Source organism: Miscanthus floridulus, chromosome 7 (genome assembly GCF_019320115.1).
Source record: "Miscanthus floridulus cultivar M001 chromosome 7, ASM1932011v1, whole genome shotgun sequence".
Lineage (NCBI taxonomy): Eukaryota > Viridiplantae > Streptophyta > Magnoliopsida > Poales > Poaceae > Miscanthus > Miscanthus floridulus.
In genome coordinates this window covers 121,279,429-121,297,133 of record NC_089586.1, presented here as the reverse complement: position 1 = coordinate 121,297,133, position 17,705 = coordinate 121,279,429, and the positions used below count along the sequence as shown (strand labels likewise).

Below are 17,705 nucleotides of genomic sequence, written 5' to 3'. Positions count from 1 at the left end.
AAGCTTACTCTTACCCTTTTCCTTCACTAGGCACTCAAATGAAATCTCAGGACGAGATTTTGTTTAAGGGGGGAGAGTTGTAACACCCTCGGTGTTACACCCTAAATCATTACTAAAACATGTCATAAGCATCATGTTTATGTGTTAATGCATATGATAGAATGTGTAGATAAATTCTTATAACTTAAAATGATCAATAAAAATGCTAAATGAATGTTGATTCATTAGCTCATGTATATCAAGTAGGGTTGAAAGCCAATTTTTATTAAGCAAAAATACTATAGAACATGTGTGTGATACTTAAATAAAGTTTAAAGTAAAACTTTATAGATGACAGTGAAATACTTGCTGTCAAAAAATGATATTACCAGCTAATATTTCTACTAGCCTAGAAATTACAAATTGAAATCATATCATCTTAATTGGTCATTCTTTGATTTGGTCACGCTTCAAATCTTATAATCAATGGCTTAATTCCGCTAGATCGACTATTTTATCTCTATTCCAGTCAAACATAGTATGCATTCAAAGACACATTTCAATCTTCAATAAGCTCACTAGTTAATGAGATCTAATCTAATGACACTACCATAGCTGCATCGATCCAGTCGAACCTCACTGATATGACTTTAGATTGCAAGTCATCGATTAGTGGTCTTGTTCATGATCAAGATATGTACTCTATTTATTTGCTATGACCGCATCAGCTATTTTAGCCGATTTGCCAATACTCCCACACATATAGCATGTTTTCATGAATCTATCAACATATAGATGGTTCTATAGAATCTTTGGCTTTAGTTTATCATTATTACCATAGCTGCATCGATCTGATTGAACATCATTGTTGATGATAATAGATTAGACTCAAACTATTTATTGATTCATTTATATTAGACAGTTGATTTGTTCGCATGTTATACTCTTTCCATCAAACTTATCGGCTCGACGCTTTATACCGATCATGTTTCATTTAGTCAACGATGCTTTCTTATATCGCTTCTTATGGATACGTCGGATATCGACTATTTAGTCGATAGCCTCATTGAATCGGCTATCTAGCCACATATTTGGAACTATTTGGTGCAACACCGACATGTTCCACCTTAAATTACTGATAAGATTTTCTCTCCTTGTCAATTGCAGGTCAAATTGACTGGCACGTCGTTGGATTTTTAGAATCAATTGGTTCTATGTTGAAACCAAGCAGATCTCTGGTCTCGTTCCACTCAGATCTTTTGGCTTGTTGTGTGTTGATCACATCGCCACATTTTTGTGTCAACACACTTTTTGGCACGCCCGGTTGGACCACAATCATCATGGTGGTTCACAACAACAAGGACATTCTTATGGTGCCTTATGAAGACTTGCCTACTAAGGATAAAGATGTCATTGGTAAAGATATAGAGGAGTTTCAGAACAAGTGTTTGATGTCATACACCAAAACACATGATAATAAAGTTATTCAGAAATCTCCACTATCAAGAGTTTTGATGCATGGACAGTTAGATATAGACAAAGCTGATGATAGGCATTTTTTTGTAGAAGCTGTCAACAAATCTGTTCATAATGCAATGCTGAATCATAATACAATTTTCTTGAATACATTCCACAATACCATAAAGGTGGTGTTTCATAGATTTCCACTTGATCAGGTTGGACCGACTTATTACAATATTTTATATCCATCGACTTAGGGGACTAATCAAGCTAGTACTAGCCATCAAGAAATAGCACTAGCTAAGAGTGATGACACCCAGGCAATTCAGAACTCATCTGAGCAAATTCTAGGTGCTACTACTAATCAAATGCAATATAATCCTGGATCATCAGTGCAGGGTATGCAACAGTTGATAGGGCAAGTTCAGAATTAGATGGTTAATTTTAGTACATCAGGCCAAATACCACCGTTGGCTCAAAAAATAGCACCATCGATTCAAAAGATTCATAGAGATATAGATCCTAATATTTTCAATTAGAGATTTCAAATAGTAAATCAGCAAGGGGCTCAACAGATAGATATTCCCCAAGGATATCATTATGGTTTAGTTTATAATGCCCTCAATATATTTCCAAATCTAGAATATCAAGGCACTTAAAATTTCAATCCACAAATGGGTCAGCAATTGCCAAGAAATTCAAACTCAAATGCTGATGAATTGTCGCTTAGAGTAACCGAAATGATGAAAAATCAGTTTAGTTTAAAACCAAGAGAACAGACCTTTTTGTACAAACGTCCATATCCAGAGTGGTATAATTTAGTGGCCCTTCCTATAAATTACAGGTTTTTAGAATTTGCTAAGTCCACTGGTCAAGATAGCACAAGTACAATAGAATATGTCAGTCGATATCTTACTCAGTTGAGTGAAGCCTCTATTAAGGAAGCGCATCGAGTTCGTTTCTTTTCTTTGTCCCTGTTAGGACTAGTTTTCACTTGGTTTTCATCACTAGCGGTTAATTCTATTGCCAATTGGCATGATTTTGAAAAAAAATTCATACATATTTCTACACTGGGATAGGAGAAAGAAAGATCATAGATTTGATAACTATAAAGCAAAGGGCTAATGAATTAGGTGTTGAGTTCCTTCAGAGGTTCCAAAAAATAAGAAACTTATGCTTTTCGTTGAATTTGATTGATGATCAGCTAGCTGCATTGGCCGTTCAAAGAATGTTGCCAACATGGAGAGAAAAGTTGCTTGAGCAAGAATTTGACAATTTAGGTCAATTGGCTCAACGAGCGGCAGCACTTAATAGCTAATTCCAGAATATGCGTAGAGATACCCGATTCCAGAAGAATGCGACAATCACTGAAGCTTATAATCCATATTTAGTCGATGATGATGAAGAAGAAGAGGAAATTGCTGCAACTAAATGGAATTGGGGTAAAAAGATAGTAATGGTTCCAAATCTTTGGCGAAAAAAAGTTGAAGAAAGTTATGATTTTGATGTTACAAAAGCAGACTAACTTTTTGATTTCTTGCTCGAGAAGGGACAAATTAAACTGCCTGCCAATCATGTTATATTACCTCTCAATCAGTTAAAGAATAAGTTCTACAAGTACCATAACACTACTTCTCGTACTACTAATGATTCTAGGAATCTTCAGCAACATATTCAGAGGGTTATTCAACAAGGGAAGCTTAAATTTGATACAACTCGAAAAATGAAAGTTGATGATAATCCTTTCCCAAAAGATAAGAATATGGTTGATGCTAAGTTGTTCAAAGGGAAAGCTAAAGTTTTAACATCAACTAGAGCAAGAGAAACTAGAACAGTTGATCTGGAGACGCAAATATCGGCTGATGAATATAGAGAAATTAAAAGGCGTCGTGACCAACAAAAGAGCCAATATGAGTAGGGAGAAACATAGAGAGATGGTGCGATGAGACCATGTGTTACATCTCGAATTCTATTGAATAAGTGGCAACGGTAGAAGGAGAAAGATTATCAATGCTGGTTAGAAGAGAAGGAATATCAACATCAACAAGAAGAAGAGATATATGAAAGAGAACAAGCTGAGTCACATTGGAATTGTTGTTTCTTCAGACATTATTGGAACGAAGGTTTGAGATTGCCCACTAGGAATAATTGCCAAAAATGTAACGAACAATATTAGGAGTTTAAGCAATCTCAAGTCAACCATCGGTCTATCCATGATCGAATTGAATATCAATATAATGATGTGGATTAGCGCTTTAAAAAATAGAAGCATTCATGATCGGCTTACAAAGCGAGTTGTTGATCAGAACTGGGCTAATTTTGAAGAAGATGATGAAGAGAATGTTTGGTAGGAAGGACAGTGGTGTCTAGAAGATTTAACAAGAAGTCAGAAGAGAAGAGTACAATGCCTAAGGAGCAGAGAATTGGAACTGGCTCAGAAATCTAGTAAACCGCAAGCATGGCTGGTATTCAAATGGCCTTTCTTTTAACGTCTGAATTTAAAGCTACAACAGATCAAGAAATTTATTTAGATTTTGATGAATCAAAGTATGAAGAGGTGGCAGCCCAGTTGACATTGATACATCAAGCTATATTTGATAAACCAATTAAACATCAGCATTTGAAGGCTTTATATGTGAAAGGTTTTATCGATGGGAAGCCGATGAGTAAAATGTTGATTGATAGAGGTGCTTCTGTTAATCTGATGTCTTATACTACTTTTTGCAAGCTTGGCAAAGGACCAGAGGATGTGATTGAGACTAACATGATGCTTAAGGATTTTTGGGGTAATGCATCCAAGACCAGGGGGCAATAAATGTTGAATTGACAATTGGAAGCAAGACTTTGCTCACTATATTCTTTGTCATTGATGAAAAGGGTTCATACATTTTACTCTTTGGTCATGATTGGATTCATGCCAATTATTGTGTACCATCGACTATGCATCAATGATTGATTCAGTGGCATGGAGATAATGTTGAGCTAGTTCTTGCTGATGATTCTATGAGTATAGCAACAGCTGATCCAATGTATTGGGAACTAGAAGATTTTAAGTGTTTTTCTAACAAGCAATGGAAAGGAGGCTTCAATAGGATCAATGATGAAGGCCAACAGCCGATCCGAGCAGTCGGCTCTGAAAGTTTGTTTTAATGGATAATCCAATAGATGGTATATATGGTAAACTAGGTCATGGCTTTACGTCGGCTGATGAGTTAGAAGAAATAGATATTGGTCCTAGAGATAGGCCTAGGCTGACGTATGTAAGTGCTAAATTGGATCCTGAGTATAAATAAGAATTGATAGATTTATTAAAGGAATTTAAAGATTATTTTGCCTGGGAATATTATGAAATGCCTAGATTAGATCGATCAATTATTGAACATCGGTTGTCAATCAAACCTGGATATCGGCTATTTAAGCAAGCTCCAAGGAGATTTAATCCAAATTTTCTTGATGACATCAAGGAGACTGAGAGACTAATAAAAGAAAATTTTATTTGACCTTGCCGATATGCAGAGTGGATATTGAGTGTAGTTCCTGTGTATAAGAAAAATAGGAAGTCGAGAGTCTGTATTGATTTTAGAGATTTGAATAAGGCTACACCGATATGTTGGTAGATGCAGCGGCTGAGCACAATATAATTAGTTTTATGGATGGTAATGTAGGTTATAATCAAATTTTATGGCTGGAGAAGACATAGCAAAAATAACCTTTAGGTGCCCTGACGTAATCGGCTTATTTGAATGGGTTGTGATGACTTTTGGGTTGAAGAATGCTGGTACAACTTATCAGAGGGCAATAAATTATATTTTCTATAAGTTGATCGATAAGATTGTTGAAATCTATATTGATGATGTGGTGGTGAAATTCAAAGGGTACAAAGAAGATATGGCTGATCTACAGGAGACTTTGGAATGCATAAGAAAACATGATTTAAAGATGAATCCTACTAAATGTGCCTTTGGAGTGTTAGCTGGTCAATTTTTGGGTTTTATGGTCCACGAGAGAGGAATTGAGATTGGTCAGAAAAGTATGAAAACAATTGATGAGGCAGTACCTCCAACTAATAAAATAGAATTACAATCTCTGCTTGGTAAGATTAATTTCATCAGAAGGTTTATTTCAAATATATTAGAAAGGATTCTGCCCTTTTCTTCTTTGTTGAAGTTGAAAAATGATCAAGAATTTAAATGGGGTGACGTACAACAAAAAATGTTTGAAGAGATAAAAGAGTATATGAAATCTCCACCTATGCTGGATTCTCCTCAGCAAGATAAGCCTTTTAAGTTGTACGTGTCGGCCGATAGCCAAACGATTGGATCGGGCTTGATGCATGAGTTTGAAAGAAAGGAACGTGTTGTTTTCTATTTAAGTAGAAGACTTTTGAATCTAGAAACACGATATTTCCCTATTGAAAAGTTATGCTTATGCTTGTATTTCTCATACACTAAATTATGATATTAGTTATTATAGGTTGAGTGTACAGTTGTGTCTAAAGCTGATGTGATTAAACACATGTTGTCAATACCGATATTAAATGGGAGAATGGGAAAGTGAATTCTTGCATTATTAGAATTTGATTTGAGGTATGAATCGGCTAAAGCAGTCAAAGGGCAAGTGATGACCAATTTTATTACTCAACATCATAAACCAAGCATCGGCTATGTTGAACTTATGCCTTGGACATTATTCTTTGATGGATCATCGTGTAAGCAAGGGGTGGCATTGGTATTGTTATTATTTTGCCTTGGGGGGCAAGTTTTGAGTTTGCCTTTCAAACCAAACCAATGACCACCAACAATCAAGCAGAGTATCAAGCTATTCTTAAGGGACTTCAACTTCTTCAGGAAGTAAAGGCTGAGTCAATTGAAATATTTGGAGATTCACAACTGGTTATTAATCAGTTGATCGGCCTCTATGAAAGTAAAGATAATATTCTGAAGGGGTACCATGATGAATGTTGAAAGTTACTTGAGGGGTTTCCTCTTACTTTCCTTTAGCATATTCCAAGAGTACAGAATCAAGAGGCTAATCGATTAGCTCAGAATGCGTCAGGTTATCAAGTGTTCCAAGAAATCTTAAGTAGTGAAACTTTGGCTAATGATTGGAGAGTTGAGATAGCCAATTACCTCAGGAATCCATCATAGAAGGTTACTAAAAAATTGACATATAAATTGACTAAGTATGTTGGATGATCAGTTGTATTATAAAACAGTTGATGGAGTTTTGCTTAAATGTCAAAGTCAAGAAGAAGAAAGAATATTGATGGGAGAAGTGCATGAAGAAATATGTGGAGCTCATCAATCGTCTTATAAAATGAAATGGGTTATTTGCAGGTCTGGATATTTCTGGCCAACAATATTAGAAGATTATTTTGAATATTACAAGAGGTGTTAAGATTGTCAGCGTTTTGGTAATGTTCAAAAATCGTCTACATTAGCTATGAACCCAATAATTAAGCCATGGCCATTCTGAGGCTGGGGAATTGATTTGATTGGCAAGATTTTTCCACCTTCAAGTAGAAGACAATCAAATTTATATTTCAGCAGATTCAAAAACACATTCATAAAGAGAAGCTGAAATTTTATTCATTAATAGTTTGTTCCTGGTACAAACTAATAAAAAAACTCTATTAATCACATCCTAGGTGGATGTGATGTCCACAATGGCCGTAGCCACATCGTCGAAGTCCTCGATCAACTCCTCGTGCATGTCAGGGTCATCAGCCATCGGGAAGCCCAGCTCCATGGTGTGGAGCTTGTGCCCGGTATGGACCTGCACCATGGCCAGGGCCACTGTTGCGCCATGGTGGACATAGTGGAGGGTGATTTCCTAGGCGCGCGCTGGGACATCATGCAGGCGGTTGATGAGTAAGGGGCCACGGACGTTGACCACCACCGTAGCCACGTTCGCTGCCAGTTGGAAGTTCTCCAACTGCACCGTCAGGGCTAGCAATCATAGGAACAAAGAAATTGTTAAGACAAAGGTAGAGAAAATAAGAACAAAGGTTTTCTTTGAATCCATCTTACCCGCCACCATGGCGTCGGACTCAGCCAACCGCGCTCGGGCGGTGTTGGTTTCTTCCTCGGTGGCGAGGAGGGCAGCTTGAGAGGCCTCGAGGCAGATCTCAAGCTAACCATTCTCTCGAGTTGCTTTGGAGTAATAGTCCTTGGCCGTCCTCCATTCTTAGAGGAAGTGCCATGTGTCATCGTTGGTGTAGGAGTCAGAGGAGTCCGATGATGAATCTAGCGTAGGGGCGGCAACAGACTCAGCATTGGAGCCCTCGCCGGTCCTAGGAGGAGGAGGAGGAGGAAGCCTGTTGTTCAAGACAAATCTATAGACATGTTAGAAGGTGATCTATTGACAGGAGCAGGAGTCATTTGGTTCTACCTTATGTGGCGGAGTCGTTGGCTCACCGGCATCTCCTCCTTTGGGAGATCTTCTATTGCACGCTTGCCAGGTTATCTTCGTCGGCCATGGGTGCTGGTTTAGATCTTGAGGGGAGGAGAAGAAGAAACTATTACAGGGTCTATGAAGGTAGAAGGACGCAGGAGAATGAGAATAGTTGCAAATGTAGATGTGTTCGAGGCCGAAGCCCTTGGCTGGTATTTATAGCCATGAAGGCGAGACAGTAGATATCTTAGGACATGTGAAAGCAACCCCAATTGACGGAAGGGGAAGCATTGCTTCGTTAATACTGAAAGCAACCTGATTCAAACCAAAATTTGACTAGCAGAACTAGTTCATTGTCTTCATCCTCATCATAAGGCCGCCAAGTCAAGATGTTTGCATCAAACCCTCTGAATTTTTTTTTGAAAAGGTGGCCTATATCAACAGCAATTGTTATGGCTGATGCAGCTTCACCATAATTCATACACTGTCGAGTTCTTCCTTATTTTCCTTTATAATCTTCAGCAAAGTTGGAAGAAGGGAAGATCAGATTCTTCAGATTGGGTCTTATAATCTTATGCATGTACATATTCAGCCACAATTGTATTAACCACTAAGGGCCATTGATGCTATGCACTGGTTCATTTTTCAGTAATTGAACAGATACTTGGTGCATCAGGTGATAAGCAGACCCCAGCAGATATTTTCTTAGACAGATTTCATTGTTGGCTGCTAGATGTTCTACCATGTATTTATGATTATAAGTTGACCCGCAAGATAACCCACAAAAGATGAATTTTTCTAGCCATGTGTTTAGAAAAGCTACATGCTCTCTTTCATCAACAGTCAATCCATCCCCAATATGGTTCAGAATATAGCTTGCACATCCTGTGTAGTATGATATTTTGACTAATTTCTTAGACCCAACACTTAGGAAATCATAGGGTTGCATTGATCCTGTTATTCTAAGGTCGGTCAATATATAAATATCGGCCAAAGTGATGGTCATTGAGCCATGACAAAAAATAAAAGCATTCAAAGTGTTGGACCAAAAGTAAGATGCAAAAATCAGAAGTGTGTCATTCCTCTCCATTCTAGATAGTGAGAGTGTCAGACATTGATTCAAGCCATAAATTTCTCAATCTTCAGCCTTTTTCTCTGATACCCTACGGAACCAATCCCTCCATCCCTTTAGCATTTTGGACCAGTTTCTAAAAGGAGTTTTGGTGTTCTAAGAAGACAAATCTACTATAGATTGTTTGAAGGGGATTTAGTTGGTTTCTTGATTGATGAAATCAGATGGATCAGGGTCACCCATGGATCCAAGGTAATAGGCATTAGGAACAACAGCTGATGGAATCAGAATTTCATTCTTCATTTCCTAGAAACCAGTCGGGATGAATTTAGAAAAAAAGGAAAATACAGAGTAGCGGTTAACACTTGAAAGGTAGAAGTTTGAAGGCATATCTCAATTCGGCACCCAAGGCAACAGGTTGTGCCCCGCAGCCAACGAGGCTTAGCTTGGTTACACTGTTTTCCCTGTTCGTGTCTATTAAGGATCGTCCGATGCTGTGGATCGTAGTCAGGTCATAGACTTATTATCCTGAGCACATACTTACTTATGGGAGCGGGAAGACTTGTTACACTCTTATTGTGGGGTTCAGCTCTTTCTAGACTGACTGATTAGAGGTGGAGAAAGGTGGAGGTCTAAGCATTATACTGAGACTAGGTCTCAAGTGTGGGGGCTTGGAGTCCAAGTTTGGGCAGGGACCTGGACCCCGTGATAGGAGTGGAATGGGTTGGTCTTATTTGTGCCTGAGGTACAAACGGGGCATATGTTTTGGGGTACCCAGCTGTGATACATTGGTTCATGAATCGATATTTCTATGAGACGGTACGACTTGGCTATGGTTTAGCACCGTAGTAAGAACTAGAAGATGAAAGATGGTAAAATGGTTCTGATTGCTCAACTCTTACTTGAAAGTAGAACAGGTGCTTACCGAGAATGGTTAGCTAATGAAGTAATCATGACTGCTAATTAAACTTGATCTTAAGGACGCACTTCTGGTAATACTTTTCGCAAACAAAAAGAAAATAGCAAACCCATATTACCTATCATACTCCTTGGAGTCGGGAAACTATTCCCACTAGATGGGTAGGTCTTGCAAGTACATTGTGTACTCAGGGTTTATTTTACCCCTGTTGTAGCTGCAGCTTGAGGAGTAGCTCTTGTTCGGAGGATTCTTCTGGTGCGTACAGACGGATCCTTATATCGTTTCTGCTAAATGTTTATTTTCATTCCGCTGTTTAATTATCGCACTCTGAACTCTGGTATTTTAATAAATGATTTTCTAAGAATTCTGGTTGTATGAAATGGACTAACTATTGTAAGCTCGTACTCATTATTGGATTCTGGATGTAAAACGTGGATTGTTTCAAGTTCTCCCTTGGGGGTGTGCTCGACGGAACTGTCTGATATAGCTCACTTTTGAGGTGCTTAGTGTCTAGTGGAAGACGAGCGCCTCCGAAAGCGTGTTATTTTGGACGGTTCTGCCACACCTCCCACCCACCCCTGCCTCATCGCCGACGTCGGCATCGGTGTCCTCCTCATCACATCCTCCTACGGGTAGAAATGACAAGGGTGTCGAAGCCGCGCCGTACTTCACGCCCGCCTCGAGGCTCCACACGCCCTGGCCCGGTGCCCCTAGCGGAAGAAGCTCGCGATGGCCAAGTCTGAGGTGCTCTTCACTCTGCCGCCTCCCAGCCCTGATCTGCCCATCGAGGCGGTTATCGAGTTACTTAGCGCGTCTGACATGGTGGTCACCTCCTAGTAGAATATCGCTCCTGACATGTTGCAAGAGTATGCTTTAAGTGTTTTAGATGTATGTTGTAAGTGTTTCATATGGATGCAGCAAAAGTAGATCGAAATATTGCATATGTTGCAATGACTATATATGTATGTTGCAAACGTCTGTTCTAAATGTTTCATCTGTTTTTTCAGACGTAAGTTGCAAGTGTGTTTATCTGGACGTTGCATATATTTCACACATATGTTGCAATTGTTTCAACAGGATGTTACATATGCTTGTAATGGCTTTTAAGTATTTTTCAGGTGTTTTACACGTATTTCAGATGTATGTTGAAAGTGTTTTATCTGTATGTTGCAAAAATAGATCAGGGTGTTGTACGTGTTACAATGTACGTGAGAAAGCGGAGTAGTCGTGAGCGGTCCATGCGCGTGGTCTGGCGACGCGGGCCCTGCGTGTGCGCGTGAAACGCTGGCGTGAGCACGGGCATAGCGTGAGGAAAACGAAGTGCAAGCCCGAGTGTTCATCCATATGTCTGGACGCTAACACTACCCATGATAAAGACAGGGATCTTGGAGAAACTTCAATTGCTATCAAATCCAAGCGTTGGCAGCTGCAAGAAACACGCATGATAACGCGGATTAGCATTTCCCAAAACATGGATCAAGATGCAACACGTCCATCTACAAAACAACCAAACCTACCCGCTACACATCACGCGAGGTGGCTCCCGATTATTCGACTCGCCGCGCACGACTCCAGTTCAGTTCATCAAACATTCATTCATCGTGGCGCACGCAAATCACGAGCGCGTCACGGCCCACAACTTATTATTACGACTCATCACCAACCAACCCAAGCCACACCCAGGTCCGTCCAGGCGCGTGCACACTCTCCTTTGCTGGTCGCCGGCCACGTCACGCCGCCGCGACGCCCTCGCCGCCGCCGCTGCAGAGGTCGCGGACGGCCTCGAGCTGGTAGGGCGCGGCGTCGGTGGCGAGCCACTGCTCAACGGTGAAGAGCTGCTGCTCGCACCCCTTGTGCGGGCCCGTGACGGTGACCTCGACGTAGTTGCAGTACCAGCCGTGGTGCGCGCCGGTGCCGTCGGAGGCCAGCCGCATCCAGCACGGCGGCTTCGCCATGCAGGGCCCGCGGCCGCTGAAGATGTCCAGGTTGCCGCGCTCGAAGTAGGCGTGGCCCTGCCCCATGAGCCCGCCCCAGGAGGGCAGGTCCGAGATCCCCACGCCGTTGCCGTCCGCGGCGGCCAGCTGCAGCGTGATGTTCGCGTCCGTCCCGGCCTTCCAGATCGACCCCGTCCGGATGAACACCGTGTACACGCACTCCATGCTGTCGCCGACCACGCCGCCGGCGTCCGCGCCTCGGATGAGCTGCGACGACAGGGGGACAGAGATGGAATCACACGGATCCACTACTGACTGACCCGACAGGTGATCGATGAATGTGTCAAGAGACCCATGAAAGGACGGGCAGATACCTTGATCTGAGTCGGGGGATCGCGGGCGTGCGCCGGCACGGTGGCGGACGCCGCCACGGCGAGGAGGAGGAGGACGGCGAGCTCGGCCATTGAGATCCGAATCCAATCGGCGTGTGGGGCGACTGGATGAGTGTGAGCTTCGGAGAATGCAGGAGCGGATGCGGTGCGGATCATATAGGACGGAAGTTTATGCATTTGTGGGGACAACTTGTCACTGTGGCGCTGGTCCGATCCGATCGCAATTTCGTCCGCCCATTTGGCACGGATCGATCGAGCGATCCGACGAGGTGACGATTATTCAAAAGGAGAAATTCGTGGCACATGGGGCCATCTCACCTGCTCTACCTACAGCGTGGTACAAGTAGAACGGGCGTTCGATAATGCCAGGGCCACCCTTCACCGTCCTGTACGAATTATAGCGGTAACAAACCTCTTAACCGCGGCGTACCCACAATGTGATAGAAAAAGGAGCATAAGCAATAGAATTCGGCTACAGAATTTGACCATAACTATCTTGACAATGCACTTCAAGCAAATATTTTCTAAAATTCAACCTTAGACTTACGTGCATTGTAGAAGAATAAAATCCTCTTTAGCAGGAGACTTCAAAAGGGCTTTCAGTTTTGACTTCTGTCTGACACCAACTAATAAAATAGCTCAGCAAAAGAAATTGCAGACAGGAGAGAAATCATTTTTTACAAAATGGTTCACTAGCTCTGTCTGACACCAACTAATACAAGGCAATTTAGAAATTTATAAGAAAGATTATAAGATAAAGCAAATAACATATGTGGTGTAGACTAGGCCCGATCTTCTGAAAGGTATGATAGTGTCGATTGGTGGAGACTCGATGTTCACGATCTAGGCTTCGAACCAAGACTGATTTGGACCCCCACAACCGTTACACCACTGCTCCGTTGGTTATCAACCACGCAAACGCGATTGACTAGGCCGAGAAGGCTTTTCTGCAAGCGAATCGAGAACACAAGCAAGAACGGGATGAACGCAATCTGAAATTGCAAATAAATATGAGGCTTATGAAAATAAGAAGGAGTTCAAGTCTTTATTCAAAAGGACTAATCGTCACAGACGAACAAGATCAAGAACTGGGGCCCTGGTTTACAGCAAGCGGCCTTGGCGGCGACAATTGTAGCAAAACGATGTCTGTTTCACGAGGAAATCAAGAACTAAACAAAACTCAAACCCTAAAGAGAGCGACGGCTACTATTTATAGAGTCTTGGGCGTCACCCCCTGGACGCGCCCCTTAATGGGCCCAAACAAAATACACGGTCCAACGGATCAAAAGACGGTGTCGCAGCACCCTGGCAAATTCTAGACGCTGAATTGTTTCGACGATTCCTGTTGATTCCGAAGGTCTTTTGACGTGAAACCATTTGGATTGGCTTCCTTATCAAATTAGCTTTCCAACCATATGTGGATCATCGAAAACGTAGTCCGGATGCGTCCTGAGCGACCAGTTTAAGGCAGACTGGTCCTGAAGGCCGAGACAGACTCGAACTTGAGTTGCTTTGGGCCTCCACCTCGAGGACTCGAACCGAATTAGCCTCGGACCTTCTTCTTGACTTGGACACCTTTGCTGGCCTCCTACCCCTCCATACCATGTGCCAAACATGGTCATTTGCATGGGTGTCATGTCCTCATCATCATCTCCTTCTTGACGAAAAGCCGTCCTCGATGTCGATTGTTCTTGAAACTGATCCTGCACAACATAAAGAAGAACGGGGTTACGAAAACAAAGGGAATTGAAATAATTGTGAGAAAGAACGTGACCATATTTCCAAGTTTGTAGCATGTCATCTCGCATAAAAATTTTAGCAAGCATGTAGACTCCAGATCCGAATGCACATGATGTATATCAATACTATCCTGCAAAAGATTAGAACTAACCAAAGACAATGCAGGAATAGATGGTCTAGCAGACATAGGTATAAACCAACAATGCTCCCCTTCTTGAAAGTGAACTTGTTTCTTTGAGGAACATGAGAAAATGTTTGTATTATTATGGCTGCCCTCTAAACGATCATAATCTTGTACAACAAAAGGAGAATTCATATTACTATGAATATATACTCGATGTATCATATATCATCCCTTGTTGTTATATTTGTCAATAACATGATATGTATGTTTAGAAAACCAAGGCAAATCAACATATTTAAATAGGCTCTCCTCCAAACAATCTAGGTTACACAAAACATCAAATTCAATGTAACCCAAAGTATGTAAAGAAGACAACAGTTTGAACTCATCAGTTTTAGTAGCAATATGAATAACATGTTTATTTTCAGCACAAGTGACTGGTTCCAAAACATGTAAAACTGAGGCATCATCAACCAATTCATCTTTATCATAAGGAACTTTAAACAAATTATCATAGAACGGAGATAAATCAAGAGAGGGTTCCACTAACAATTGCTCTATGATAGCATGGTTTGTGGAAGAATTTAGTACATTAAAATTATTCTCACCTTCCGTGAGTGTAGCACCATGGGCATTACATGTGTTCTCAGTAGGAGTAATAGACTAATAGGTGCATTGTGAAGTGATGGTTCTGAATTTGCATATGAGGTTGTGAGTTCCTCATTTTCTTCCATGTCATTCTCTCGCTTATGTACATTATCCTGCAGAAGGTTAGTCATAGCAAGAGGAATAACAACAAACTCATCCTCTAAATGGTGCACCTCAGCATATGAAGTCAAAACATAAGGTGGATTAACAAAGGTTTCTCGCATAAGAAGTTTCATATCATTTCAAGTTTGAAGTTTATCAGAAAGATCTAAAGACTCCCACCAAGATAAAGCAGAATATCGTAAAACACTAGCTGTATTTGTTACCTTTCTCCTTGGACACATAAAGCGAGTAGCAAATATATTATCTATGGTAATTTCCCACTTTATGTACTCATCAGCACCTATACCATTATAAGTCGGTGGATACGAACATCTGTCATTGTTAGAAGACAGCAAAAGACAACACAAAAGTATTATCCCTATCAACTACTTAGGTTGTGGATAAGAAAAAATCAAGGCACTCAACTCTCAAGCGTCTTACCATGGTCTTACAAGTGTTCTTACCAAAGCAACAGGCAGTGTAATCGGTCGGTGACTGTGATACCGTTGTAGCTTGAGTGTAACAGTTATAAGACGAACCTATACTTGGTTAGAAGAAAGTAGAGCTTGGACAGGCATAATATAGTAGCAAGGAATAACAAAATTTGCAACTAAATAGCAAAGCTGAATAAGTATTCCAAGTACTTATCTTAGTTGCTGGCCTATACACGTTATAAGTACCAGATGTATCAAGTAATGTGAACAGCAAGAATATGATTAGAAATAAGGGAGAAATCAGCACACGCAAACATAGCTCAAATGACGCTCTCTATGTGCTCCTCTAGATATTGTTCCTCTTTTGCTCCTCTTTTTTTTGGGTTGTCGTTGTTTTTTGAGAAATTTTGACTTTTTCTTTTTATTTTTGATATTTTTTCTTCACTTAGGAGCACAAAAGAAGTAACCACAGAAAATATAAGCTTAAACAAGTGAAAGACGTGGCATGTGGAATTTTAAGAAGACGTGCTCGAAATCAACAAAAACCTTATAACCACGAAAAGAGAATTTTGTGACCACTTTTTGACCAAAATAAAAATCTTCGACCCTGACAAGGCGGGGATGGACGGATCCAAAAAAAATTCTGATCGATTTTGATATATGGAACGTCGAAATCCGAGTTCGTATGCGAAAACTAGACCTGTTTTACGAACGCACTCCGAATTAGAGGACAAAACGGGAACAATGCGCGCAAAATTGATCACGACAGCAATGATTTGATGGAAACAGTGAAGACAAGTGTAGGAAATTAGATGACGTGGACTAGGGTTTGATGGATACAAAGGAAACTCAACAATACTTGGAGATGTTCACGGATTATGATGAAAAACAAAGGAAAAAACACAAACTGGACTAAAAACGATCTAAAACCAGCAACCAGAACTTGACCTAGGGCACAAACTCAACAACGCGAAACAGAGACAAAATTGCACGGCACAATGAGGCTATAGGACAGGAAATATGTGGCAGTGTATTTTTTTTTTGCTTTTTTGGATGCAAAAACAGTAACAATCTAAAGGGGAAACAAAGTTATACCTAACAGACAACAAGGTCTCTGATACCACTTGATGTAGACTAGGCTCGATCTTTCAAAAGGTATGATAGCGTCGATTGGTGGAGACTCGACGTTCACGATCTAGGCTTCGAACCAAGACTGATTCAGACCTCCGCAACCGTTACACCACTGCTCCGTTGGTTATCAACCACGCAAACGCGATTGACCTCGTCAAGAAGGCTTTCCTGCAAGCGAATCGAGAACACAAGCAAGAACGGGATGAACGTAATCTGAAATTGCAAATAAATATGAGGCTTATGAAAATAAGAATGAGTTCAAGTCTTTATTCGAAAGGACTAATCGTCATAGGCGAACAAGATCAAGAACTGGGGCCCTGGTTCACAGCAAGCGGCCTTGGCGGCAACAGTTGCAGCAAAACGATGTCTGTTTCACGAGAAAATCAAGAACTAAACAAAACACAAACCCTAAGGAGAGTGACGGCTACTATTTATAGAGTCTTGGGCGTCACCCTCCTGGACGCGCCCCTTAATGGGCCCAAAAATAATACACGGTCCAACGGACCAAAAGACGGTGTCGCAGCACCCTGTCAGATTTTGGACGCTAACTTGTTTCGACGATTTCTGTTGATTCCGAAGGTCTTTTGACGTGAAACCACTTGAATTGGCTTTCTTATCAAATTAGCTTTCCAATCATATGTGGATCGTCAAAAACGGAGTCCGGACACGTTCTGGGTGACCAGTTTAAGGCAGACTGGTCCTGGAGGCCGAGACAGACTCGAACTTGAGTTGCTTTGGGCCTCCACCTCGGGGACTCGAGCCGAATTAGCCTCGGACCTCCTTCTCACCCTTGCTAGCCTCCTACCCCTCCATACCATGTGCCAAACATGATCATTTGCATGTGTGTCATGTCCTCATCAATATGTAACTCTCCTTTAAAGCAAATAACTTCTGTTTAACACCAATTAATCAGCATGGCTTATCAGCCATGGAACAATGTTTTTCTCTCTCAACAAATTAGCTTTAGCCAGCTTATCACTCGCAGAAACTACCAGCCGAACAGCTAGGTCTACCACATTTTTTATCTCATGGTTGGATTAACAATATACATTAATGACAGATACACGTGCCAACGCAGCATAGGATGTTAATAAATGAGTATGCAAGGGTTAATTTACCTAAAATACTATATAATTTGATTTATATTTATATTTTTATTCTTATATTCTAGGACAAAGGAGTATTACAAGTGCAATCATGATCGACCAGCATATTAACGATGCGTTTGTCTCCTCGGTTGCTCTCCTGCGAGCGCTCAAGACCAACCTGCCTGTCCTTAACATCGCGGCAAGCGTGGTAAGCCATATCAACTTGTCTTGACCTTAACCAAAATATTGATTGCCAAAAATAGATCAAACATTCACAGACATAATTAC

The 17,705-nt window shown here is 41.0% G+C and overlaps 1 protein-coding gene across 1 annotated transcript; it reads right to left on the bottom strand.

The window, feature by feature from the left end:
- Positions 1 to 11,271: 11,271 nt before the first annotated feature.
- On the bottom strand, positions 11,272 to 12,406 carry LOC136464523 (PLAT domain-containing protein 1-like). The gene is made up of 2 exons (XM_066463472.1): positions 12,133 to 12,406; positions 11,272 to 12,025 (listed from the first exon to the last, which is right to left on the bottom strand). The coding sequence occupies exons 1-2, from the start codon at positions 12,325 to 12,327 to the stop codon at positions 11,555 to 11,557; spliced, it is 666 nt and encodes a 221-aa protein (XP_066319569.1). The 5' UTR covers positions 12,328 to 12,406; the 3' UTR covers positions 11,272 to 11,554.
- Between the last annotated feature and the right edge of the window lie 5,299 nt (positions 12,407 to 17,705).

Excerpts from the sequence above, each read along its gene's own strand:
- LOC136464523 (XM_066463472.1), bottom strand. The coding sequence starts at position 12,327 with ATGCATAAACTTCCGTCCTATATGATCCGCACCGCATCCGCTCCTGCA. Across the intron at positions 12,026-12,132 it reads ATCCCCCGACTCAGATCAAG|CTCATCCGAGGCGCGGACGC; the intron begins GTATCTGCCCGT and ends CTGTCGTCGCAG.